Source organism: Podarcis erhardii (assembly GCF_964252035.2).
Source record: "Podarcis erhardii genome assembly, chromosome: Z".
Taxonomy (NCBI): Eukaryota; Metazoa; Chordata; class Lepidosauria; order Squamata; family Lacertidae; genus Podarcis; species Podarcis erhardii.
Window position 1 is genome coordinate 41379817 of NC_138504.1, and position 27591 is coordinate 41407407.

The 27591-nt window shown below is 44.0% G+C and overlaps 2 protein-coding genes across 2 annotated transcripts in view; both read left to right on the forward strand.

The window, feature by feature from the left end:
• Positions 1–26246, forward strand: LOC309333814 (uncharacterized protein). The gene is made up of 8 exons (XM_081847749.1): positions 1–106; positions 2384–2475; positions 4652–4835; positions 18196–18339; positions 19368–19501; positions 21489–21697; positions 23766–23872; positions 25892–26246. The coding sequence occupies exons 1-8, from the start codon at positions 84–86 to the stop codon at positions 25992–25994; spliced, it is 996 nt and encodes a 331-aa protein (XP_081703875.1). The 5' UTR covers positions 1–83; the 3' UTR covers positions 25995–26246.
• PHF19 (PHD finger protein 19) overlaps positions 1–27591 on the forward strand; it is a 128444-nt gene that overhangs the window by 87999 nt on the left and 12854 nt on the right. The gene's annotated exons all lie outside the window — the stretch shown is intronic.

A 27591-nucleotide genomic window follows, 5' to 3' on the forward strand; every position in this document is an offset into this window, starting at 1 on the left:
CATATAAGCCTGCTGCCTTGCCTCTAAATTAGACACACGGCTCCCTCTCTTTGTTGGACAAGTAGCATCATCAGAGTGTGAGGATGGGCATCTATGAAGAAAGAGGGTAGGTTATTACTTATTATTATTATTATTATTATTATTATTATTATTATTATTATTATCCTCTTGGGCTTGCTGATTGTAAGGTCAGCGGTTCAAATCTGCTCAACAGTGGTGAGCTCCTGTTGTTCTGTCCCAGCTCTGCCAACCTAGCATTTCAAAAGCATACCAGCGTGAGTAGATAAATAGGTACTGCTGTGGCGGGAAGGTAGATGGTGTTTCCATTCACTCTAGCACTCGTCACAGTCCTCTGTGTGCCAGAAGGCTAGCTACCTCGGCCTGAAAGGAGAGATGAGTGCCACACCCCACAGTCAAATTCGACTGGACTTAACCGTCCAGGGGTCCTTTACCTTTTATCTATTATTATTATTATTATTATTATTATTATTATTATTATTATTATTAATTGGGTGTGTTTTCCTTCCTGTTGGAGAGCAGAGGAGACACTAGCATGGAATGTGTGTTAAAAATCCAAAGAACTTGATATGTGATTCCCTCAGAGCTGTGGGCCATTTTTATTCTTTATTCCCATATATACCCCACTTCTCTTCCAAGGAGCTCAGGATGGTGTACACAGTTCTTCTCCTCCTCATTTTATCCCCCGCAACAACCCTGTGAGGTAGTTTAGACTGAGAGGTGGTGACTTGGCCAAAGGTCACCTGGTGGGTGGGGATTTGAACCCCGGTCTCCCAGGTTTTAGATCAGCTCTCTAACTGCTACACTGCACTGGCTCTTCTAGTGGAGATGGAAGTAGCATGAGGATCATAGTGTATAGGGACTGAGGGAAGAAGCTGAGACAGATGTGTGCAACAACTGGAAGCTGTTGGATCTGAAAGATGAGTGGGGGAGCAGCACTGTGGGAGTCTGAGCTGGACATGGATACCTAGTGAAATTGGGCCTGGATCTGGGCCTAAAGGAACCTCAAGTTATGTCAATATATTTTGTGTGAGGATTCAAGTGCATACCAGGAAATTGAGGTTTGCACAACTGAAGTGCATTAAAGCACTTTGTAACCATAGCAGAACAAATCCACTTAAAAGACGACAATGGACCTTTTGTGCATCAAAAAGTGCAGAATGAATGTGTGACTAATGGGAAGCTACATAAACAACATGGAAGCAAATCAAAATGAATGCTCATCAACCTATGACCTCCTCACAAACAAATCAGAACAAATGCTCAATAAAGCCCAGATGCAATCTAACCTTTGCTTTTTTTAAAAAAAAATATGCATGCAAATCATGGTGAACGTTCAATAAATATGCCATCTGGAGGAGTCCTTAGTTTTTAATAGTTCATTCATTAAATTTGTATCCTGCCTCCCTAAACCTGTGAGGGGTAAGCTGAGAGAGCACTGCACAAGCTCTAAGGCAGGTGTGGCAAATCTTTGGCTCTCTTGATATTGCCACACTACAACTCCCATTAGCCCTAGCAATCATGGCCAATGGGCAGGGATTGTGGGAATTGCCATTCAGTAACATTTGGAAGGCCCAGGTTCTCCACACCTGCCCTCAACTTTATGGCCACTGCTCTGCACGCTGAATGAAAAAAGGAGAAGTGCATTAGTGTGCCCATGCTCTCATCTCTGCAACATAGGTCAGGTCATGCTATATGTCAATCTCCCCAGTAATTGTCTCCTCTGATTGGCAGTAGCTCTTGGGGAGTGCGGGACACCTTTTTCAAGCCTGAGGGCCCAATTTCCTTGAGAACAACCTTCCTAGAGCCTTAAACTGGTGGTGAGCAGGGCCAGATGCGGAAGTGGGTGGAGACAGCACAACTTAACCCCCCTCTGCAAAACCAGTCAGGATGGATGCTCCACAGGAGTGCCAACTTGAACAAAATATTGGGGAGAAGGCAGGTAAGCCCCACCTTGCATAATGATCACAAGATGTGGTGCACACACACCATTTGAATGCCCATTATCTTTGATGGTGGGATGGCCACCTGAAATGAACTTAGCCCCTAGGAGTTGGCTCCTATGATGCTCAATAAGCATATTGTCCAGATGTGCCCTGAATCAAGGACATGCTCTAGCTAGATGCTTCTAAAATACCCCTGCTTCCTATTTGGAGTCAGGATAGATCAAGCCATTAACTTTTTTTTAAAGCCATCTCAGAATGACTCAAGCTCTCACGTGGCATTCCCTTTGCGAAGGCTGATACTCTCAAAGTCAACATCTCCAAACTTCTCTGGGATAGAATGGCAGCTTGCATGTTTGCTTTTGGAAGCTGAGATGTTCCTGAGGGTAGAATAATAACAGGGAGGTCTTGGTTTGTTCCAGGGAACGGGTTGAACCGAAGAGGAAGCCCTTTAGCTGGAGAACCAAATGTGCAGTGTCCAACCGAGGACGTCCCCTGGAACTTGTTTATGCTAGTAAGTATAACACGGCGTCCTTTCTAGCATCCCATTGGAAACATCCATCATTTTCTCTCTGGCATTGGATCCAGTGGGGGCAGGGGCAGAAATGAAACTCAGGTAAGTCATCTGGCTCCTTTCAGGCACTGAGGCAGAACACTAGTATCATTCTCAAGCCCATTCAATCTCCACCCATTCTCAAGCCTGGCAGCTAGGAGCTGACTTATGCAGTGCCAGACCACTGGTCCATCTAGGTCAGTGTGCCAACACTGATATCAGCTGTCCAGGATTTCAGACAGCATTGTTCTCTCAGCCCTAGAGAGGCTGAGGATTGACCGTGGAGCCTTCTGCATGCAAACAAATGTTCTTCCGCTGAGCTCTGGCCCTTCTGTGTTCCATGCTCTTTAGTAGAGGCAAGGAATGTCTATTTTGGGGAGCAAATCCTGTTCACTCTCTGCCACATTCCTTCCCACCTCCCTCTCTCCCTCCCTATCTGCCTGCCACCCTCTTCCCTTCCATTACTTATTCATCGTTAGTGTCATCAAATTGGAATGAAGAAGACCAATCTCACCAATCTGGTGCCAGAGGCTGACCACTCCTACTTTTTATATTTTATTAAGAAATTTATGTGAGGCAGGGGTGGGGCATGTTGTTTTGTAAGGAGAACAGTTCTTGTCTTACCAAAGTTATATGTAGCTTTATAAAAATAGTATAGTAGACAGGCAGCAAGCTTTAAAACCCACTTGTAAATTGCCTATATTCGTACTTACTGGAAGAGATGTTTTCATCACATTGAAGTTTTCTTAAGATCTTGTGACCCATGCCTGCTAACTCTGCAAAGTGAAGAAGAGGTTGTGTTCCTCTGCAAACAGGTGGCGATGGGTGGAAAATAACAGAGAAGGCTTGACTCATCCATACCCATCTGCAGATACCAGTTAAAAGTCAGAGCTTGCAGTTGCGAAATGCCAGGATCTGGTCCTGCCTTAAATCCATGTATTGGACTCGAATGTAGGAACCTTCATTATATTTATTTATTTTGTTTCATTTATTTGTTTATTGCATTTATACCCCACCTCTCCCACACAAGGAGCTGAAGGTGGCAAACATGGTTCTTCCCCTCTTCATTTAATCCCCACAACTTCCTCATGGTGGATTCACCTTTAATTGTGAACTGAAACAGATTTCTCTCCCACCCCTAGTGAGGACTCTGCTCTGGGGGCTGTTGGTGAAGGGTGGGTAATAAACTTAATAATGATAATGATAATAAATATAAAATATAAAAGCAATATGTATAGCCTTCTGGGCCTGTTATACGTAACACCACTACCTTTGTAGCTGATAAGATTCACATAATGGGCATTTTGTCAGAAAGTCTATTTAGGGTAGCTCTCAAAGGATTGTTTTTAATGCTGATTCCTTTCCTGTCAATAAAGCTCTAGAATGGCCCACAATTTTGTGTATAGGGTGGTAGAGGATCATGACCCTCCTCATTAAAATTGTGAAGAGCTGATTAATGGATCCCTCCCCAACCCAGTTAAAAATCCACCCCCAACATCAGCTCTGTTAATGACTTCAGCACAGAGACCCCTTGGTTACCGGGGAAAGATTATGCTTTGCAGGCTGACAGGCTGTCAGTCAACGAGGGAGAAAAGTTCACACCGGTCTCTGGAAATAGAGTCATTTAATGAGGAAATCTATTGCTGCTTTACAGTTGGCAGAGCGCTTTCAGCCATGCATCTGTTTCCTCCAAAAGCTCTTTAGCGGTGGGAAGGCAAAAGTTTTTTAATAATTGCTTGACAGAAATAGGAGGGGGAATAAACCAAGCACAAATGTATCTCTAGTTCTGGAGTCAGGCTTCCAGTATACCTGAAAGACCACATCCCCTACACAGAACTGTAACATCACTTATATCATCAGGGGAAATTCTCCTCCTGACACCACACTTTACAGAATGGCTTTAAATTGCTGCTTTAAAAGGACAAATTCATGGGGGGTAAGCCTATTGGTTGCTGGTTCCCCAGAAGAGTCAACTGGAGCCAACCCACCTTTGCTCCTCATCCCCTCTGCTTTAGGATGATGGAAATGGCACTGATGAGACAGATGCCATCCCTTCCTTCTGACCTTTGACTACCCAAACTTAAGATTTCAGTTCTTTGATCTAATCTCCTTCCACCCTTCTTCTCTCATCTCATAGTTGGGGGGTTGAGCCCTAAGGGCAATGTCAGTGGTGTGGAGTGTTACAACCCCCTGGAGCACGAGTGGAAGGTTCTGGGCTCCGTCTCAAGGCATCGGACTGGAGTTGGAGTGGCTCCCCTCAATGGCTCCATCTACGCAGTGGGAGGCCATGATGGCATGGTGTGCCTCAGCAGTGTTGAGAGGTAATTCTGCCGTGTGATTGGGTTGTTTTAGACTTTTGTGGGGCTGGTGATGGTGGGGCAAACTGGAAATGTGATGGAAAGGAGCTAACTGAAGAGGGAACTTCCGTTGACCAGGATTTGCAGTTTTTGTAGTGGCTCTGCATGTGGTTATCCCTTCCTTTTGTGTAGAAATAAGAAGTTCGAAAGCACGTCAAAGTGCAAGTAGATAAATAGGTACCACTCCAGTGGGAAGGTAAACAGCGTTTCCGTGTGCTGCTCTGGTTCGCCAGAAGCGGCTTAGTCATGCTGGCCACATGACCCAGAAGCTGTACACCGGCTCCCTCGGCCAATAAAGCGAGATGAGCGCCGCAACCCCAGAGTCGTCTGTGACTGGACCTAATGGTCAGGGGTCCCTTTACCTTTACCTTTTAAGAAGGGCAAGATGGCTTTGGGGCCTGCTTGGCATTTTTCTTTTATGTCCTTTCCCCAGAACTACTATATTGTCCTATGCAGCTTAGAGCCCTGCTGGATCAGGCCAAAGCCCCACTCAGTTCATCATGCTGTTTTCACAGTGACTGACTACTAGATGCATGAATTGGGGAGCAGGGACATCTTGCTGCCTGGGGCAAAACAGAAAATGCCTTCACCTCCTCCTCTTTTGCAGCCCCCTACCTCCTTTCCCGCAGCACTCCCTCACTTCCTCCTCGGCAGCAGCCCCCCTCCCCTGCCCCCCGCATGCCAAAAGTGGTGATGACGGTATAAAGGGCCAGAGAGAAGCAGGTGATGAATGTAAGTGGGCGACCACACAGGAGGCAGTCATGGCAAGTGGTATGCTTCTCAGAGGCCAGATCTGCCACCTGAGGTGACTTCCTTGCCTTGCCTTGCCTGATGGGAAGTCTGCAAAGTAGGATCTGAGGGCAATAGCATTTTCCTTCCTTGTGATTTCTGGCAACTGGAGTTCAGGAACATGCTGCTTCCAACAGACGAGGAAGAGCATAGCTCTCAGGGTTAGTTAGTGGCCATTGATTTCATTATCCTCCATTAATTTATCTAATCCTGTTTTAAAACCCAACCAGGTAAGTGGCCACCACGGCCTCTCATTGGAGTGAATTCTACCCTCCATGCAGGCAAGAAAGAAGCATCATTTGAGTTCAAGGACACATTCCAGCCAGGCAAAACCACTTAAGAGGGTACAAGGCAAGGCTGGTGATGGCTGTAGCCTGGGGAGGAGCCAGAGGGCCGGACAGAGAGAGGCCTGGAGGGTCACAATTGGGCCTCCAGGCTCTGGATCTCCATCCTTTAAGGCTCCCTTCAAGTCCACGATGGTTTAACAATAATCTGAAAGATACACCAATCACATCCTTAGTGCAAGTGCTGAGTTCTCAGAATTTGGCAGATCTGAACCATGCAGCCAGGGCTACTCAATCAGAAACATGAGAAGAGACTAAAGTAGTCGTTGAAGGACTGTAAAATAGCTATGACCCTAAGCAGGAGGAACAAATAGGACTGACTTTCCAGAAAGGAGGGTGGCTTGGCCATAAATAACTACCTTCATGAAGGGTCCAGATGGTTGCACCATTAGCAATGCAGCAACTTTGGTGTAATCTTTTTCTTATTAAAAAAAAATAACAACACAAAAAACTGAACAGAGTGTTGAACTTAGACCAGAGTTCATAATCCCTGTCTGTTGAGAAAGAAACTTTCTGGGTAATCCTAGGCCAACGTAGCCTAATTTTCAGCTTATTTTGAGGATAAACTGGGGGGAAATTGCTGTACCAACCTGAAGACCTTAGGGAAAGTGAAATTTAATTTATTTTTTTTATTTAATTACAGTATGTCTTACATTTGTATTCCACCTCCCCCCGCCCAAGGATCTCAAGGAGGCATGCAAGGTCCCCTTTCCTCTCCATTTTGTCCTCACAACAATCCTGTGAGGTAGGTTAGATGGAGAGAGTTCAACAGCCCCAAGGTCACTTGGTGAGCTTCATAGGCTGAGTGGAGATTTGAAGCCTAGCCTCCTAGGTCCTAGTCCAACACTGTAACCACTACACCAGATGGCATCTACACTATGCTGACTTGCAGGAAGCACTGAGATACCAATGCTGGAAGATTTTATGACATTTGCATATTGCTTTGCAAATTAGGGACTGGTCAATACTAGTCCTACTCAGAGTGCACCCTCTGAAAATGATGGAAACAATAAGCTTAGATCCTTTAATTTCAGCGGTTCAACTCCTGAGTAGGCTTGATTGGGATACAGCCTTTAAATGCTAACTGAATTTAATTCAGTCTGCATCCTAAATCATGTCTTTAAATCCCCACAATATAGCTGGAAATACTCTGGGGGAGGGTAAAGTGACCTGCTATGGTTCTAGTGACAAGTGTCTCAGGCGTCTGCAGGGGCGAATGAGTATTTTGGTGCTCCCTCCATAAAAGCTGTATTTGTTTTTGGTAAGTTTTTAACTGCTTCATCTCATGAGTTCAGCCCATTTCTCCCCATCTCTCCAATTTCCTCCTTAGTCACTTCTGTTTTCTGTTCCTTTTGGCTAACCCTGGGGACTCACTCACTTTCAGCCTCACTGGAATGCCTCCCCCCCCCCCGACCATGCCAAAAGGAGGGGCCAAGTGAGAACTTCTTCACCTGCCTTTCTTTTTAAAGATGACTGATTCTGAAGGGTGCTCATTTGCCACAGGAAAACTCCCAAGGAATGTGACTGGTCCCTTGTGACAACATCAAAAACCAGTTTCTTGCTTGCTTGGAACATAGGGTGGGTAACTGGGCAGAGCCCCCCAGGGTGGAAAAGCTGAGCTTCTGTGGCTGGGTGCTTAAGAACAAAAATATCTGTTTAATGAGCTCTATTAGACTCCAATCTCTCATTTATAGAAATGAGGCCAAGCTGAGTATCCTTCTCTGCTGACATCTTTCTCCCCTCTCCAGCTGATTCAGAATGAGCCCATCACTTCCCTCTTGCTCCTGAGCTATTTCTCACCTGATTTCATGCACCATGACTGACCTTATTTCCTAGGACCTGCTCCTCATAAACCACTGCCATTATATTTTCTGTCTTTGGAAGGCCTGTTTAACAAAGAAATGTTTTTTTTTTTTTTTTTAAAAATACAGTGGTACCTCGGGTTACAGACGCTTCAGGTTACATACGCTTCAGGTTAAAGACTCCGCTAACCCAGAAATAGTGCTTCAGGTTAAGAACTTTGCTTCAGGATGAGAACAGAAATTGTGCAGCGGCGGCAGCAGGAGGCACCATTAGCTAAAGTGGTGCTTCAGGTTAAGAACAGTTTCAGGTTAAGAACGGACCTCCAGAACGAATTAAGTTCTTAACCCAAGGTACCACTGTAGTATGAATTGTTAGTTTCCATCATACCACAGGGAACACCTTCCTGTCCTGGAGCAGAAAGCTGTTGGTGGCTGCGACTTCCGGTCGGCGCCAGCGTTTGATGGCGGTCCTAGCCTCAAGCTCCGAGGCAGGACTGCTCCGTAAGTTCGGGTCTTACCCGCTACGGCAAGCGGGGGACCCCTAAAATCACAGGCGCTGAAGCCTGTGAGCAAGGAGATTCGGTGGGCACCTTTGCGCCCCCCCGGCATCGTGAAAGAGCCTTTTTAAAGGCTCCGGAGCGGCATCGGGGTGAGCGCGGTGCTGAGGATCGCTACCCAGCTTACGGAGTGAAGCCGCGTCGCCATTAACGGAGAGCGCCGATTCCTTTCTGAAATCAACGATTGGCAACAACAATACCCGTGAGTAAGACTGCAAAAGTAAGACGGGACTTAAAAAATTTAGAAGATTTGGCTGAAAACGGGAAGGCAAAATTAAGGAAGTCAGCCTCCCGGAACTGCATGATTAATGGAGCAATGAAAAGACCAAGCTGTGTTTAAATGGACTTTCCTTTTAACTCTTATTAAACCAGACATCGAAAGGATCTCCCCCCTGTTGTGCAGGAGAAGGGGGGGAGGAAACAGAATTAATTTAACCTGCAAAAGAAAGGGATAAGGAATAAAAAACCTCTGCTGCTGATACTTCTGGCCAGGCTGCCGGAGCAGCGATCGCCTGAAAAAAGGAACTGTCAAGTGAGCTGTCAAAGGACAGCGGCTACAAAATAAGACTTATTTTGAAACATACTCGGGACTTTGGTGGATTACAATTTTAACAGTAAAGTGCTACAAACTAAAGACTTTTAATGGGACTTTTGCCTTTGGACTTTCTGTTTCTTTGTTCTGGGTGCCTTTGGACGGTTACAATTTCCTCCTCTAGAGGGCTTTAGTTACATTACGGAGTATCCAGTGGGATTTTCCACTTGCAACTTTCCTGTGTGAATGACCTTGAGTTATGAGCAACCCGCCAGAAGAGATTTCAACAAGAAGTAAAACAAAGCAGGCTCAAAAACAAGCTCAAAAAAGAGGCTCCTTATCAGGAGCAGCAGCTGCACAAGAAAAAATAACAGCAGCATCAATGGAGTCAATGACACAGGCCCTGCTTAAAATAAATCAGTCACTAGAAGTACTTACCAAGCAATCTGCAGAACTCACTAAACAGTCTACAGAGAACTCAAAGAAATTGACGGAGTTGACAACAAGACTAGACCTGAATACAACAACAATTTCATCTAATACAGATTCTATAAACCGTTTGGTTCAAGAATCTACGGAAACAAGGAGAATAGCTGAGAGTGCTAGGTCCACTGCTGAAGAAACCAAAGGAAAGTTTGCGCCTATTGTAAAAAAAGTACATGAACATGATTCAGCATTAGCCCTACTAGAACTGGAAAGGAAAAGTAAGAATCTGAAATTAAGACTGGTTCCAGAAGAGGAAGAGGACAAGCTCGGGGAATTCCTTACAGACAAATTTCAAGACTTCTGGAATGATGAGCTAGATGGAGAGGAAGATGAATTTATGATAACCTCAGCCTTTCGGATTGGCAGGAAGCAAGGGAAGAAGCCAAGAGATTGTTTAATTACCTTAGGATCAAAGGAACAAAGAGACAAAATATTGAACCTACATTTCCAGAAGGCCTTGGTCATTAAAAATTCTCAGATTCAAATCTTCAAGGATATTCCTAAATACTTTTTGGAGGTTAGATCTCAATTTAAAGAACTAGTTGATCTACTTAAGAAGAATAATATCCCATTCAGGTGGGAATTTCCACAAGGGCTGTCCTTTAGCTACAAAGGGAAGAAAATTAAAATAAAAACAAACCAGGATAAAGAGTTCTTTTTGGAAAGAAATCAAGAGGATCTTCAGAAAGGAACTGTCAGCGAGGAGGAAGTACCGGACATCTCAAATCTATCATTTGGACTGAACCGAGCACCGACCGAGGAGGAACAACAACTTGGTGCAGTCGGTGGAAGGTCTACCCAGTAACCAAAATGTCTCTGCAACTCTTCAGTTGGAACTGCAATGGTTTGAACCACCCTCGAAAAAGGGGCCAAGTATTTCATTTATTAAAGAAGGAACATCTAGACGTAATTTGTTTACAAGAAACTCACATTGCCAGGATACATAGAAAACTTTTAACAAACAAGAGACTAGGACAAGAATTTATATCATCAGATAGAGTCAAGAAAAGAGGAGTTGTGATTTATGTCAAGGAAAAATTTGAACCAAAATTGATCTTTAAGGATGACCAAGGAAGATACCTGGCAGTGGAAATCCAAATTTATGGAGAAAAAATATTGATTGTTGGAGTTTATGCACCAAATGAGGGGAAGGCTGAATTCTTCAAGAAGTTGCATGAGACTTTAATGGACTTTTTGGACTTTAAAATTATAATGATGGGTGACATGAATGGAGTCGTCTCTACAAACATGGATAAGGCCCAAAGACAAACAATATCTAATGACGGAAGACTACCAAAGACTTTTTTTGACCTGACTGACACTATGGATCTGATCGATATTTGGAGAACTAGGAACCCTCTGGAAAGGGAGGGGACTTTCTTCTCTGAAGCAAAAATGACATGGACTAGAATTGATCAAATATGGATTTCTAGTAATCTGGCATCAAAGGTTAAAAAAACAGAAATCTGCCCAAAGACCTGCTCTGACCACAATGCTGTCAAGATGGAAATGAAACTGACAACAGCTGGAACCTTTAGATGGAGAATGAATGACACTCTCTTTGGAGATGGGGAAATTTGCAAAAAGGCCCAAGAAACACTTAAAGACTACTTCGAGATCAATTTGAGATCAGACACAGAAAAAAGAATCATTTGGGACGCAAGTAAAGCCGTGATGCGTGGCTTCCTAATACAACAGAATTCAATAAAGAGGAAAAAGCAGAATGAGAAGAAAGAGAAAATTTGGAATCTAATAAAAGAAGGGGAGAAGAAATTGAGATCTAAGCCTAAATCCCAGGAGATATTAAGAGAAATAAAATTCTATCAAACACAATATATGGAATTGACGAACCAGGAAATAGAATGGAAAATTAAACAAATGAGACAAAAGACTTTTGAATCTGCAGATAAATGTGGGAAGCTACTGTCTTGGCAACTGAAAAAGAGACAAAAATTGAATACAGTGACATCACTCGAAGTAGATGGGAAGTCTATTAATAAACCAAATGAGATAAGTAATTGTTTTCAAAGTTTCTTTAAGAAATTATACAAACAAGGGCCAAAAAATGAACAGGAGATAGAAGAATTTATTGGAAAATACGGACTATCAAAAATCTCTGAAAACAACAGAAGGAGTTTAAACGAGAAAATTACAGATCAAGAAATAGAGAGTGCCATCCAGGATATGAAGCTGGGAAAATCACCAGGACCAGATGGATTAACTGCGAGATATTATAAAGTATTGAAGGATTGGTTAATACAACCATTGAAAGAAGTCTGCAATCAAATTTTGGAGGGGAAAAAGGCTCCCGAATCGTGGAAGGAAGCATTCATCTCACTTATACCAAAGACAGAAACTGAGAAACATCAAGTCAAGAATTACCGCCCTATATCACTTTTGAACGTGGATTATAAAATTTTTGCAGACATTCTAGCAAAAAGATTCAAAAAAGTGCTGTTAGAGGAGATTCACAGGGACCAAACAGGCTTTCTACCAGGCAGGCATTTGTCAGACAATGTGAGGAATATTATAGATATTCTAGAACTTTTGGAAACTGACATAAATAGAAAAGCTGTTTTGATTTTTGTGGATGCAGAGAAAGCCTTTGACAATATTTGTTGGAGCTTTATGAAGAGGAATCTCCAAGGAATGGGGGTAGGCAAGAACTTTGAAAATGGTATAAGTGCAATTTATTCTGAGCAAAAGGCCAAACTTATTGTAAATGGTATGGTTATGGATGAAATTCCAATAGAGAAAGGGACACGACAGGGATGCCCAATTTCCCCTCTATTGTTTATATCGGTACTGGAGGTTTTCCTTAACATGATTAGAAGAGACCAGCTGGTTAAAGGTATACAGGTCGGAACTAAACATTATAAGCTAAGAGCATTTGCAGATGACCTAGTTTTGACACTACAACAGCCAGAAACTAGTACAAAAAGAGTTTTGGAACTTATTGAAATATTTGGTCAGGTAGCAGGTTTTAAATTGAATAAACACAAGACAAAGGTGTTGGAAAAAAATCTCACGGTGGGGGAAAAAGATAGTTTTCAAAGAGAAACTGGTTTGGAAATTACTAAAAAGGTAAAATATCTGGGGGTGAACTTAACATCTAAGAATGTGAATTTATTTAAAGATAATTATGAGAAATGCTGGGCTGAAGTGAAGAAAGATTTCGATATATGGTCAAGACTGAGACTTTCCTTGTTAGGCCGAATTGCTGTAATTAAGATGAATGTATTGCCGAGATTGTTGTTTTTGTTCCAGACATTGCAAATTTTAGATAAGATGGACTGTTTCAAGAAGTGGCAGAAAGATATATCTAAATTTGTCTGGCAGGGCAAAAAACCCAGAATTAAATTTAAGATTTTGACTGATGCAAAGGATAGAGGGGGCTTTGCCCTGCCGGACTTAAAACTTTATTATGAAGCAGCAGCTTTTTGCTGGCTGAAACCATGGCTACTTCTTGAGAATACAGACATTCTGGACTTGGAAGGTTATGATAATAGTTTTGGTTGGCATGCATATTTATGGTATGACAAGGTAAAGGTACATAGAAATTTTAAAAATCATATTATTAGGAAAGCATTGTATAATGTATGGAATCGATATAAAGATTTGTTTGAAAGTAAAACCCCCAGGTGGCTGTCACCAATGGAAGCTAAGGCGGTAAAAAGATTGAACATGGATACAGACTGGCCAAAATATTGTGAAATTGTAGAATATGATGGTGAAAAGCTGAAACTACAGAGTTTTGAGAAATTGAAACCTAAAGTCCGAGACTGGTTACATTATTACCAGATTAATGAAACTTTTAAGCAGGACAGAAAACTAGGATTTCAGAAGGAGAGGTCAAAGTTAGAAACAGAATTGCTAGAACCCAATACTAAGAATTTGTCTAGAATGTATAATCTGCTGCTAAAATGGAACACACAAGATGAAACGGTTAAATCAGCCATGATTAAGTGGGCACAAGATATTGGTCATGATATTATGTTTGCTGACTGGGAGCAGTTATGGACCACAGGTATTAAATTTACGGCATGTAGTGCCCTGAAAGAGAACATAATGAAAATGATCTATAGGTGGTACATGACCCCAGTCAAGCTTGCAAAGATATATCATTTGCCCAATAACAATTGCTGGAAGTGTAATGAATGTGAAGGAACTTTTTATCACCTTTGGTGGACCTGCCCAAAGATTAAGGCCTACTGGGAAATGATCTATAATGAAATTAAGAAAATCCTTAAGTGGACATTTGTAAAGAAACCGGAGGCTTTTCTCTTGGGCATGGTCGGCCAATTGGTACCAAAGAAAGATAGGACCTTTTTTATGTACGCAACAACAGCAGCAAGAATCCTTTTGGCGAAGTATTGGAAGACTAAAGAACTACCTACTCTGGAAGAATGGCAGACCAAGGTGACTGAATTTATGGGACTGGCAGAGATGACCGGCAGAATCCGTGACCAGAAGAAAGAGACAGTGGAGGAGGACTGGAAAAAATTTAAAATCTATCTTAAAAATTGTTGTAAAATTTCGGAATGTTAAGATGTCAGGGGATTGGACACTAAGAATTACAGCTATAAATCGAAATTTATAAAGCAGAAACTCTTTTTAAAGAGAATTAAATATAAAAATGGGATGAAGAATTGCTAAAAATTTTGAAATTTGGATGCAGTGAAGGGGAGGTTTGGGGAAGTCGCATTATGTTTGTTTTGTTTTTTCTTTATGTTGTAAAATCAATAAAAATTATTATAAAAAAAAAAAAGAAAGCTGTTGGTGGCTGCTAGCCATGATGGTTCTGCTCTGCCTTCGCAGTCAGAGGCATGAGTGCTTATGAATACCAGTTGCTGGAAATCACAGAAGCAGAAAGTGTGTTGTGCTTAGGTTCTGTCTGCAGGTTTCCCACAAGCACCTTGCTGGCCAATGTGAGACAAGGATGCTGGACTAGATGGGCCAGTGGCCTGATTCAGCAGGCTATTCTAGTGTTATGTCTTTCATTATTTAATCCAGACTAAACAGTCCTAAAGGGACACGGGTGGTGCCGTGGTCTAAACCACAGAACCTAGGGCTTGCTGATCAGAAGGTCAGCAGTTTGAATCCCCGTGACGGGGTGGGCTCCCATTTCTCGGTCCCTGCTCCTGCCAACCTAGCAGTTCGAAAGCATGTCAAAGTGCAAGTAGATAAATAGGTACCGTTCCGGCGGGAAGGTAAACGGCATTTCCGTGCACTGCTCTGGTTCGCCAGAAGCGGCTTTGTCATGCTGGCCACATGACCTGGAAGCTGTACGCCAGCTCCCTTGGCTAATAAAGCGAGATGAGTCCCGCAACCCCAGAGTCATCTGCGACTGGACCTAATGGTCAAGGGTCCCTTTACCTTTACCTTTAAAGGGTCCTAAACATGTGTACCTTTTGTTGTTGTTGCATGTTTTAAATTGCTTTTGCTGTTTTTATTTTCAATCAGCTTGCGACGATTGCGTGACGGAAATTAATAAATTGATTGTGGTGGTGATGAAAGTGTTGTGTAAGAAAATGAAAATATCTTTACCTGGATCCAAAAGGACTAGCAGCCTTTCTCAGCCTGTGGGTCCCCAGATGTTGTTGGACTACAACTCCCATCATCCCTGAGCTCTGGCCTTGCTGGCTAGGGGTGATGGGAGTTGTAGTTCAACAACATCTGGGGACTCACAGGTTGAGAAAGGCTGGACTACAGGGTTGTGAAAGGGAGTCTCTGTAGGGAGAGCATTCCATAACTGAAAAGCCAACACCAAAAAAACCCCCCTCTGGAAACCACTAGCCATACCTCCCTTGGCTGGGGGGACCTGGAAAAGGGCTGCCAAAGAGGATCGCAAGGTCTGGGGAGGGACATGTGGGAAGAGGGGATATTTCAAGTGTTTGGAAGGCCCAAAGGGGCTTTAAAAAGGCAAAGCCAGTCAGTCTCAAAGATGGACTGGAAGGAACTGCAGATGATGACACCCTGGCATAAATATGATGAAAGCACCCACAGTCCTAGCAAACAACCTCATAGCCCTATTTTGGAGAGTGGTGGCTGGCTACCCTTGGGACTAGTAGGGCTGAAGGCAGAGAGCCCAACCGCAGGTGGTGCTAGAGCCAATGAGAGGTGAAGCCAACTCCATCTAATTGTGTCCTCTTTCCTGCTGAGCTCTGCAAGGGGCAACACTAAGACAAAGGAGCTGACAGCAAGTTGCCACCCCTTGGACCAGTTGTAAGGAAGGAGGCAGGCAGGCAGCTGAGGGCAGACTCAGGCTGGTGGGGCAGTTCCCCATTTGTTCCTCATCTGGGCTTAATGGCCCAAGTCTCCACTGCTGCTCCCCCTTCAAACTACTTCACTTCCTTAAAGGTAAAGGGACCCCTGACCATTAGGTCCAGTCGTGACCGACTCTGGGGTTGTGGCGCTCATCTTGCTTTATTGGCTGAGGGGCCGGCGTACAGCTTCCGGGTCATGTGGCCAGCATGACTAAGCCACATCTGGCGAACCAGAGCAGTGCACAAAAACGCTGTTTACCTTCCCGCCGGAGCTGTACCTATTTATCTACTTGCACTTTGACGTGTTTTCAGACTGCTAGGTGGGCAGGAGCAGGGACCGAGCAATGGGTGCTCACCTCGTCGCGGGGATTTGAACTGCCGATCTTCTGATCGGCAAGTCCTAGTCTCTGTGGTTTAACCCACAGCGCCACTCACGTCACTTCACTTCCTTAGAAACATGGCAAATCAGTCCTGCTGCTTTTGGAGGCCCTCCTACTCCTGAGCTGGGTCCTAGATTTCTGCCCCCAAATCCTGCCCCAGTAGTGCCAGATCTTCTCAAGTGGCTTTAAAATGGAAAATCTCAAGAGAAGGGAGCAGATGTTTTTTCTGTCCAGTACACATGCATGCAAACATATGCATAGAGGTGTCAAGGCAACAGGTGAGAAATAATATATGAACCCTTTCCCTTTCCCTTGTTGCAACAGAGTTTTGCCAGCAGCATCCATCTCATCAGTGGAATGAATGTTTTTTCAAAACAGGCCGTCCTTGGCCTCCCCTGCGCCTCTTTAGCCACCCACGTGATTACTGCTTCCTCTGATTGATAGCTTTGACAACCTATTTACTATGTGAAATTTCTCGCTAAAGGCAAACTCAGTGCCTCTGGCTCATTTTGCAAGTGTTGCCAGTAAGGGAGGGCTGGAATCCCACAGCTAAATATATGCTTAATTGAGTGGGCAGGGGGGTGCCAGTAATGCGTCATGCCATATTTGCAGCCTGCGGTTGGCTTCAGCAGGCTGCCTGTCTCCCAAAAGAGATTGCTTTACTGCAAGGCTAGCTCAGGGTCCAATGATGTAAGACAGAAGGATAGCTGGGTTAAAAAAAAATTGTTGCTATCTCTGGTTGCTAAGTCAGGTTCTTGGCTATATGGAGGCACTTGCTTAGCCTTAGCATTGCATTGGAACATCCTTACATGGCATGGGTGAGTGGTCTTCAGCCTCACCAAGCCTCACCAAGCACACTTTGCCCATAGCCAGCCCACCTCCTTACTTATAGCCAGTCCAGTGGGCTACCGCCCTTATCCCTCTTTTAGCTTCAGTATTTCTTGTGTAGAACTCCTATGGAAACTGTTATGTATGGTGGAACCTCCACTCACATACGGAATCCGTTCTGAAGGTCCATTTGTTAGTCAATCTGGGTCGCTGGTAGAAGCACTGTTCTACGCATGCGCATTTGGCAGCAGTGCTATTCTGCTCATGTGCAGACAGCAGAAGCCGCTTCTGTGCAAGTGCAAATGGCAGAAGTCGCTTTTGCGCATGCGTGAATCACGGCAAACCCGGTATTTACTTCCGGGTTTGCTGCGGTTGCAAGTCAAATTGTTCACGAGTAGGGGCAGTAGTAAGTCTAGGTTCTACTGTACTAAGCTTGGGTCCTAGAACAATAGGTAGGTAGGATCCTAAAGGCAGCAACCTGATTGGTCTGCAGGAGTGGCCCAATCAGGCTCCAAGAGGAAGTGAATCAGCAACTGGATTGGCCTGCAGGAGCAGTCCAATCAGGCTCCAGGAGGGAAGTTGAATTAGCCAATCACGCGGGACCCATTGTGTACATAATGTATATATAGCCAGAGGTTTTTGGGGAAAGCACTCACTGTTTACCATGAGCCGAAATAAAGAGCATGAAATCAACACTCAACTCCGAGTATATTTTAGAAACAAAACCAGAGTTGGCTGGCTCTGTTCCTCATTGGCTGTGGTTGTCATTAGCTCCACCTTCTGTGGGCATCCCTGCCTTCTGCCCTCCTGCTCCCAGTGGGCCTTCATGGTCTGCCTTAGCAGCTTCTAACTCTGTTCCAAACCATATATTCCTAGCAAATACTTTCAAAGAATCAAATCTTTGTTTAGAAAATGCCTTTTCTAACCCCGAGAATATCCATGTAGAAAATAAAGGAAGGAGGATTTGGGATCCCAGATTTAGAACTATATCATCATGCCTATTTACTGTCAAGTACACAGTTCTGGAGATCTGCAAACGATAATAACTGTCCAAATCGGGCATTCTTGGAATACTCTTACGTAGCATCTCTGCAAAGATGGGTAGCACTCGGTTCTAAATACATCAATACTTGAGATGCCGTTGAAAGAATTTCATCAGTTTGAACGATACAGCACCACATATGTCTTCACGGGTACTGTTTCTTGTTTCTTCTTTTTTTGTGTCTTATCCTATCTCTGTGCACTTGTAATTTTGTACTTTTTATTTTTCAATAAAGAATGTAAAGTAAAGAACAACAACACTGCAACTCTGTTTCATCTTCCTTTCTGTGCTGCTGAAGGTATGATCCTGAAATCAATGAGTGGAGGCGGGATGTGGCGCCGCTTCGTGAACCCAAGCAGGATGCGGCCGTGGCTGAGCTAGGAGGCTACTTGTACTGTGTCGGTGGCTACGATGGGCTCTTATGCGTCAACACCACTGAGAGGTAAGCTGCATCCAGTGGATGGCCTTTGGGTGTGATGATGGCAAGATGATGATTGTTCTTGTACATTTGTTCATTTATTTGGTTTTCGTTAAAAAGATAAACCAGTGTCCACCCTGCCTTTCGAATAGAGATTTTCCAGTGGTACTTATACTGAATCAGTCCTAAAAATAAACGCTTAATTAAATGGAACACTATGAACATTTGATACAAATAATTATTTAATGGTCCCTTTTCTTTATTGATTAATTTCATATAACCAGTTTGGTGATCTATATAGCTGTATGTACGTTTAGTAAGTATGTATTTAAGACCATTAAAAAAACAACCATATTATAAAGGAGCTTTAGTGCACTAGAAACTTTAAAAAGCTCCTCTGTTGTCTAGAAATGCACCATTATTATTTTGTTATGTGGTGGTTGTTAATTATTTCTTAATTCACCATAAAGCCCCAGATAAGGTTACAACAGTGTAAAAATACAATATTAAAATTAGTTCAAATGTGTAATCAGAAGAATAGGGTGGGTACACACACACACACACACACACACACACACACACACTGTCAAAGAAGGCTTTGTCATCTTCAACATACGACAAAAGCTATACAATGAAATGCCAGATGCACCTCTCTGTGTGGAAAGAATCCCACAGATTTGGGGCTGCTACAGGAAGTTTCCAAACTCTCAAATTTTGCTTCTGTGGACCTTTGTTAATACTCAGTAACCTTTGACATACCGGTACTTTATGCAACCCATGTAACTCTGCTTCCCAGTTAACAACATGAATGTTGAACCATCTCCAGTATTTGGCATAACCAAGTCTAGTGGCAACAGTCATCTAGAATATTAACTCTCTTAAATATACAGGTACTTTCTTTGCATAAGTCAATACCAAAAAATTATATTCTGTTTGCATCCATCTTATTCTTTCCATTGCATCCTTTGTGCCCCTTGACACCCTCCATCCAGTGAAGTAAACACTGGTTCAACCGTCTCTAAGCATTCTCACAATTGTATATTTGTCTCTAGATATGATCCACTGCTCAACAGGTGGTGCAAGATGGCACCTATGAATCGTTGCCGGAGGGGCCTAGGCTTGGCAGTACTGGATGGCTACTTGTATGCTGTTGGAGGATCTGATGGATACTCTACATTACATTCAGGTAACAAGAAACTCTGGTTGTAGACATGATCTGAGTCTGAAGAGGAAATGCACCCCCCCCAAAAAAAAACCACCCTCCAACTGTTAGGAAAGATTGCAGCTTGGATGAATTAGATTGGAATGATCACTTACAGTTTCTGGAGTTCAAAGGCTTTATTCATGCAGAAACAGGTTCATCTGGGCAAGAACTATTTACAGGATGAGTAGTGGTGAAAGAGAGAAATAGACATCTTGTCTCAACATGTTGGGAGAGAGAAAAAACCAACTGGCTCAGCTTTTAGGGGCAGAATTCACTTAGACAGAGACATTGCAACCAAGTGCTGGCTAGATTGATAGACAAACAGTGCCCTCATGTGGTTTAAAGTAACACGTGCATTAACATGAAGCTCAGTGAGAAGGAATTAGTTACAGATAGGTAGCCGTGTTGGTCTGCCATAGTCAAAACAAAACAAATTCCTTCCAGTAGCACCTTCCAGTAACAAATTCCTTCCAGTAGCACCTGAGAAGGAATTGTATTTGTTTTTCTCCAGCATGAATCAGCAAGTGTAAACTAGATCTCTGTGGCTGTTGCTACTGGTTGCGTACAAATTGGCAAATATGCCAACTTTGGTTTCTCTCAGGTTCTCATTTCACCAATCTTAATTCAGTTCTCTGCATTTCCATGTGAGTGTGTAATTTTTATTTTTAAAGATGAAAATTCATCACCTGTAAGTTTGAGTTTCTCCGCATGTACACATTTTTTGTTTGTGATTTTGCCTAATATACACATTCTTGCAAAGTGGTTTCTCCAAACACATTTTTGTATGTTATTGTCATAAAAATATGCATCCTTTTGAAGCACAGTTTGTACCACTATAAGCATTTTGGTACACCTCTGCTTGGCTGGAGAATGGCACTGCAAAATCCAAAGAAGTGCAAATTTCAAAGAAGAGCTGTGTTTGCCTATTGTTTCAGAAAGTGTGGATTAGATAGGTTTGCCTTCAAATGTAAGCTGAGTCTAATTTCTCTCTCATCCCTAACTGGCCCCCAGTGCTGAAGTCAGTGGCGATATCCAGTCCTGAGAGAGACCACATGCACACTGGAGCAAATGTGAAGCTTTGAATATCTGCACCAGAGCTTTCCAAATGGTGTGTCATGACACGTTAGTGTGTCAACTGTAGTGTATAGGTGTGCCGTGCAAATGCTCCCTGATCTCCTCCCGGAAACGGGTTAGTTTAACCTCCGGTTTGCTAGTAAAAGTGAATTACTGTATTGCAAAATGATGCCTGTCTAAACAGTGTGTCACCAACATGAAAAAGTTTGGAAAATTCTGATCTAGATGTGGCTGCATTCACATAGTAGTCCGTCCCCCCCTGTTTACCTGACATTTCCCTAGCTATTAATTTTCACATTATTTGGGGGGGGGGAGCGGTATAAAAGCCACTTCCAAAAATCTAGTGGAGCCTAGTGGAAGCGCCCCACCCCCAAATGCATCTTCCTTAACCTGGAAAATATTTGGGAGTGAAGTGACAACAGTTATTTCCTGTTGTTTTCATGGGGGAACCATGGGAGAACAGAAGCACAAATGTGGAAAGGGAATGGGAGTAGCAATGCTGTCTAGTGATGTTTGTTGTTGTGTCACACCATGCCCAGTGGCGGAACTTCATGCTCCAGTAACGGGGGCAGGGGGTGGAGAGCAGGCAGGGCGGGGCGCGCGTCCTGGGGGTGTGGTGCCCAGCGCAGGCAGGCGGCAGCCGCAATGGCACCCCACCGGGATCGCACTGCTGGGGGTGGTGCGCTCCCCCTGCACTCCTCTTCCTCTGCCAGTGACCATGCCCAAAACTGTGAATGATATTTAGTATGGCATGCCGGCACACCAGTCAAAAAGCCACAGTTCCATTACACAACAGGTACTGGGCTGCCGAAGGAGCATGAGCAAACAGGGGAACTAATTTAATAGTTCCCATTCCTGAATGTACCCTGTGTCTCAATTTTATTGCCTCCTCCAGTGGAGCGCTACAACCCCCTGGATGACAGATGGACTCCCTGCCCTCCCCTGAAGACCTGTCGAGAGAACCTGGGTTGTGTTACCTTTCAAGGCAATATCTATGTGGTTGGCGGGAGAGATGACCTCACTGAGCTGTGCAGTGTTGAGCGATTTGATCCTCTTGCCAACGAATGGTCTGCTGTCACTCCCATGAAGTCAAGAAGGAGCAAGGTATCAGTGCTGTGGGAACTCATAACAGTAACGTCTAAACTTCTTTCAACGCCTTCCGAACTTGTAGGAGAAATTCTACCAGAAACACCATAACCAGACACTGGAGAGACCTGTCAGGAGTAAGCATGGACCAATGGTACCAAATAGTATGGGAAACAGCCCTACTAGAAAAATTAACTAATAAACTGAAACTGACACGGGGACAAACAGAAGAAGACGCCTTCACCCCGGTATGGCTCCCCTTTATCACATACACAGCCCAACAGGACAACGACAATAATCCACCAACAGCATACAAATCAATATGGCTAACCTGATCCAAAACACCCACCCACCTCACTCACACACGAAAACAAAGATCACCACAGCCAATCACAAGCAAACAATCACACCCTAAGCCAACCCCAACCTCTCTCACCACCAAAGGAACACAAGTGAACAACACAAGCAACGCTGACACCAAACTCTACATACATTAAACATAATAGAAACACCGCCACCCGACCCCACCCCCATCCATCCTCCCTCTCCCCACCCCCCCTTTTCTTTTTTCTTTCTGTTTTCTTCTCCCCCTAATGCCTCAACAAATGAAACGGATTTGTAAAAACGTTACATGGAAGAAGAAGAAGGAAAAAAACAAACAAAAACGAGGCACTACACTTCTGTAAAACAAGAAAATCCTTAATAAAACATATTTAAAAAAAGAAAAAAAAAGAAATTCTCCAGCAGGCCATAGCGATCTACTGGGTGTATAAAAGATGGAGCAGTTTACTCCCAAATGAGTGTGTTTAGGATAGTGGCCTAAACCTTCAATCTATTTAGGCTGCCATCCCAGTGTTCACCTACCTGTAAGCAAGTCCCACTGAACTCAATAGATATGTATAGGATTTATATTTATATTGTAGATAGGTATAGGATCAGTCTGTTGCTTGAAACGATACTTGCAGCTCTGCTTTATTTATTTTTTATCTGGCCTCTTGGTTTCATGACTAGATCAACCCATGACAGAATGTTAGGAAGATGGGAACATTCCTCAGAGCCTGAGCATTGGTCCATTTGGCTCAATATTGTCTACAATGACTGGCAGGGGCCCTTCAGGATTTCAGACAGGGGTCCTTCTCAGCCTGCATGGAGATGCTGGGGACTGCACCTGGGATCTTCTGTTGCTCTACCACTGAGCTATGGCCCTTCCCCTTAAAATGACAGGAATCTGCCTTATACCCAGTGAGGCCACTGGTCCATCTAAATAGGCATTGTCTACCCCAGGGAGCTTCATCTGGTGCCTACGTTTTGCACCATTAGGCACCAGGGAAAAACATTCTTTTTTAACCAGGCCTTTGGCTGAGTGACACCCTTTTAAAATGTGTTGGAAGGGGGTTATTGGGTTTTTATTTTGATTGCGTGTTTTGTGTTTTTATATTGTGATTTTATCTTGTGAACCACCTGTGGGTATAGGGTGGTATTCAAATTTAATAAATAGTAATAGTAATAGTGGGACACAGGTGGCGCTGTGGGTCAGACCACCGAGCCTAGGGCTTGCCAATCAGAAGGTCGGCGGTTCAAATCCCCGCAATGGGGTGAGCTCCCGTTGCTTAGTCCCTGCTCCTGCCAACCTAGCAGTTCAAAAGCACGTCAAAGTGCAAGTAGATAAATGGGTACCACTCCAGCGGGAAGGTAAATGGTGTTTCCGTTTGCTGCTCTGGTTCGCCAGAAGCGGCTTAGTCATGCTGGCCACATGACCCGGAAGCTGTACACCGGCTCCCTTGGCCAATAACGTGAGATGAGCAACTCCAGAGTCGGTCATGACTGGACTTAATGGTCAGGAGTCCCTTTACCTTTAGTAGTAATAGTAATAATACCCTGACTATCTACACAACGGCTTACTAGAGTTCTAGACAGGAGTCTTTCTTCAACCCTGTCTGGAGATTCCATATGTTCAACCTGGAATGTTCTGCACACAAAGCAGTTGTTCCACCACTCAGCTGCAGGGCCTTCCACAGTCATTGTATGAAAATTTATGTGTGTGGTGGCAAAACTGAGAATTCTCCATTTACTTTTAACAACGAAGGTGAGCCTGGTTGCTGCCAATGGTTACCTCTTAGCCATCGGGGGCTATGACGGCACTGTCGACGTAACCACTGTGGAAGCCTTTGATGTGGAGCTAAATGGATGGAGGTAAGCTACCATCCCCTTTCAGTGAAGCTGCTCTTATGGGAGTTTCCTGGCCCAGCAATACAACTCTTGAGACCTTGCATGGCGCCACCTTGAGGGTGGGGGGTGGGGAGAGGAGCCCCCCAAGTTCTTAGCCAGGGCGGTCCAACCTCTCAGTCCAAGTGGGCTGCAAGAGTACTTCAACACAGAGCCTGGGGCCACACACAGAATTACATTTCCATATTGTAAATATGCAGTGTAGTTAATATTATTTAATATACGCAAGTAAATGATATTATTAAATAATATTTAATATGCACAATATATTTAACTGAACACACACACACATGTACACACTTAATAGATTTAATATATTTATTTATGCACGAACAGACATATGCACTTTTGTTAACAACACAGACATCGAGTCCCTGTCAGGATAAAAAGGCACGGTATGGTCGGCAGTTCGAATCCCCACGGCGGGGTGAGCTCCCGCCATTCGGTTCCAGCTCCTGCCCACCTAGCAGTTCGAAAGCACCCTTAAGTGCAAGTAGATAAATAGGTACCGCTTTATAGTGGGAAGGTAAACGGCGTTTCCGTGCACTGCGCTGGTGCTGGCTCGCCAGAGCAGCTTTGGCACGCTGGCCACGTGACCCGGAAGTGTCTTCGGACAGCGCTGGCTCCCGGCCTCTTAAGCAAGATGAGCACGCAACCCCAGAGTCGGTCACGACTGTCCCGTAGGGGCAGGGGTACCTTTACCTTTTTATAGTATTAGTAGTAATAATAATAATAAATTTTAATAACAAATTTTATTTATAGCCCACCCTTCCCGGCCAGAGCCAGGCTCAGGGCGGGTAACAACAGTAAAATTACAGTAAAAACATAATAGGGGGAAAAGAACAATATAAAATACAGGTTAAAATGCAATTTAAAATGCAGCCTCATCAAAACCATAAGGGGAGGGCAACATAAGGGTCAGACTGAGTCTGAACCGAAGGCCAGGTGGAACAGCTCTGTATTGCAGGCCCTGCGGAAAGATGTCAAGTCCCGCAGTAGTAATTAATTTTATAAGGCTTCTAGTCAAAAGGATTTGAGCCTCTTGTGGAGCCCGTAAATAAATACAGCCCATGAAAAAGGAGGAGGAGGAGGAGGCGTGTAGGTGGGTGGGGGGCATCCTTCTCACCTCAGAGTGGAAGACTGAATCTGTTCCAGATTCCACAGTCTGGAGGGAGGGGTACCTTTGGCTGCTGCTGGGGGCCTGTTACTTTGACTTTTATGCACAATTTCCTTTAGTTGCTGCTAGTTTATTACTTGGCTTAAGCTGTAATTTCTCTCAATCTTGTGAGGCAGCCTCTGATTTCCCAAAGGGCAGGAACGTGCAATACAAGCAGAACGAATAACGAAACAGGGTCTTCTTATGACACACCTATTAAGGCAGACGCTTCCATCAACTCCTCAGTATTATTATTAATATAGTAACTTGCGTCTCTAACTGTCTGCTTGCATGGGGAGGGAGGAACAGGTTTTTGGAAGAAAGGAAGCCGCCTCCTCCATGGCTTCCTTGATCAATGCTGTGCCTTCAGAAGCAGGAGTGGAGAAACTTGCAGAGCCCACCTTGCATCATGAAGGCCCCCCCGAGCCCCAGCCTGGACTTGGGAGGTGGGAGGTGGGAGCCACCTGGTGGGAAAGGGTGTGGTGAGATGGCTGGGGGGGGGGTTATCTCCCCCCACCCCCCATGGCACATGACCTTGGAGGGCCTGGCTCAACTCAAGTGTTTTTGCCTGGCTGAAACGTATTCTTGAACTCTTGCTCACCTGGAATGAGGATAGCAAGGAATCTGTGAGTAAGTGTGGAAACCAGCCTGCTACACAAAGGTGGCATTTACATTAGTTGCTCCACCACTTCTGCCTGTGGCCTCACCTATGTGGCCCCCAGCATGTCACGAAGACTGGAATGTGGCCCTCAGGTAGAAAAATGTTCCCCACCCCTTGCCTTTGCATCAACAGTCTCCGCTCCATTAACAGCCCCTCTCCTCTCTTACAGACGTTTTGGAAACACGCAAACCTGTCATCCAGGTGGAGGTGTCACTGTCATCAAAACGGCTCCTGATTATCTGGAACTTTCTGAGTCGCCTTGGAGCAGATAAAAAAACAACAACACACAACAGCAGCAATTTCTGGACTTCCTTGTTTGGTCTTCAGTATACAATTGACACGCAATGTGTTACTAAACTACATGCCTGACTTCTTCCTGCTCTTCCCCCCTCTTTTGATTGTGTCACCTGTGTCAAATTTTAGATTGTAAGCTTCTTGGGGCAGGGACTCCTTGCTAGGCTGCAAAATGCCCATGCCCATTGATGCCCCTATATCAATAATAAGCAGGAGACAATGACAGGATGCTGATGTTTTAAGTCTTAGTTCTGTGTATCCCAGAATATATTTAGTTTGTCCTTTGCCTGAAAGTAGCTGAAGCTTTGCTTCAGAACTAGATGTCTTGGGAGTACCTTCAAACTCTACAATCCTATGCTTCAATTGTTTAATTTGGAGAGGTGTTACATAGTTGTTAGGAGCTTGTCCTACACTCGAGTAGGACCCTGGCAGAGACACATGCCCAACTGGCATGTTCTCTCCCTCCTGGTCGATCATTTGGGAGCTTCAAAAGCTTTCTTCTGCCCGGTTTATCAGTGATATGAGGAACCCTTTAGCCGTCTCACAAAAATTTATCCACTCCCCTCGTATAGCAGATTACCGCTGTCCTTTACTTCTTTACGCAGATGATGCGGTACTACTCTCTTACTCCAGAGTGGGTTTAAGGAGGGCACTAAAGATTTTTGCGACATATTGCCATTCTAATCATCTGTCTATCAACCACACCAAGTCCAAAGTTCTGATATTTTCAAGGAGTCAAAAACTTTATTCATGGAAACTGGAGGGCACGAAAATCAAACAAGTACACAAATTTAAATACTTAGGAATTTATTTTCAATATAATTTAGGGTGGAAAGCGCACGTTGAATATCTTCAAAACAAGACAAAAGCCCTATCACACTCCCTCCTCCGTTTTTTCTACTCTGAGGGGGCCTTATTCATCCCTGCGGCCTTGAAAGTGTATAGCATTAAAGTGATGGCCACAATGGCCTATGCCGCACCTTTATGGGCTGCCTTTGCAAATCTCTCACCTTTAGAGACACTTCAAAGCCAATTCTTACGCCGACTTTTAAAATTACCAACATGCGTAAGTAATGCGGCTATTCGCTTAGAAATGAAGATCCCCTCAGTGGAGTTAGTTATATGGAGGAGAGTTTTGATTTATTGGATATCTCTATGGCATAAACTCCCGAACCACTATCTCATTCAATGCATGTGGCGAGATGACTTCACAAATTTGTGGTCAGGAAAAATCCATGCCAAATTGCTGTCCTATGAGATCTCGCCCACTGAATTGCTCAAACTGGATCTAAATGTGGCAAAAAGGTGTATAAATCAAAGGCTGGATGATGCGGAGCTATACCAAAATTTCGTAGCTGGTGGTGGAGCCTGCTCGCCGTTAAATTTCGGCATAACCCCTATCTACCGCGCTCCGTCCTACTTTACATCGCTTATGGCCGCGTCTCACCGATATGCCTTCATTAGAGCTAGGTTCAATGTCTTTCCAACAAATGTGCTGAGACATAGATTCACTAAGGGCCAAGTCTCTTCAATGTGTGCTTGTGAAATGAAAACATCGGAATCTCTACATCATGT

What these genes read in the sequence shown, in the direction of transcription:
- LOC309333814 (XM_081847749.1), top strand. Translation starts at nt 84, where the DNA reads ATGGGCATCTATGAAGAAAGAGG. An exon ending in GGCATCTATGAAGAAAGAGG is followed by an intron (nt 107 to 2,383) that starts GTAGGTTATTAC and finishes GGTTTGTTCCAG; the next exon opens with GGAACGGGTTGAACCGAAGA. An exon ending in GTGGAGCTAAATGGATGGAG is followed by an intron (nt 23,873 to 25,891) that starts GTAAGCTACCAT and finishes CCTCTCTTACAG; the next exon opens with ACGTTTTGGAAACACGCAAA.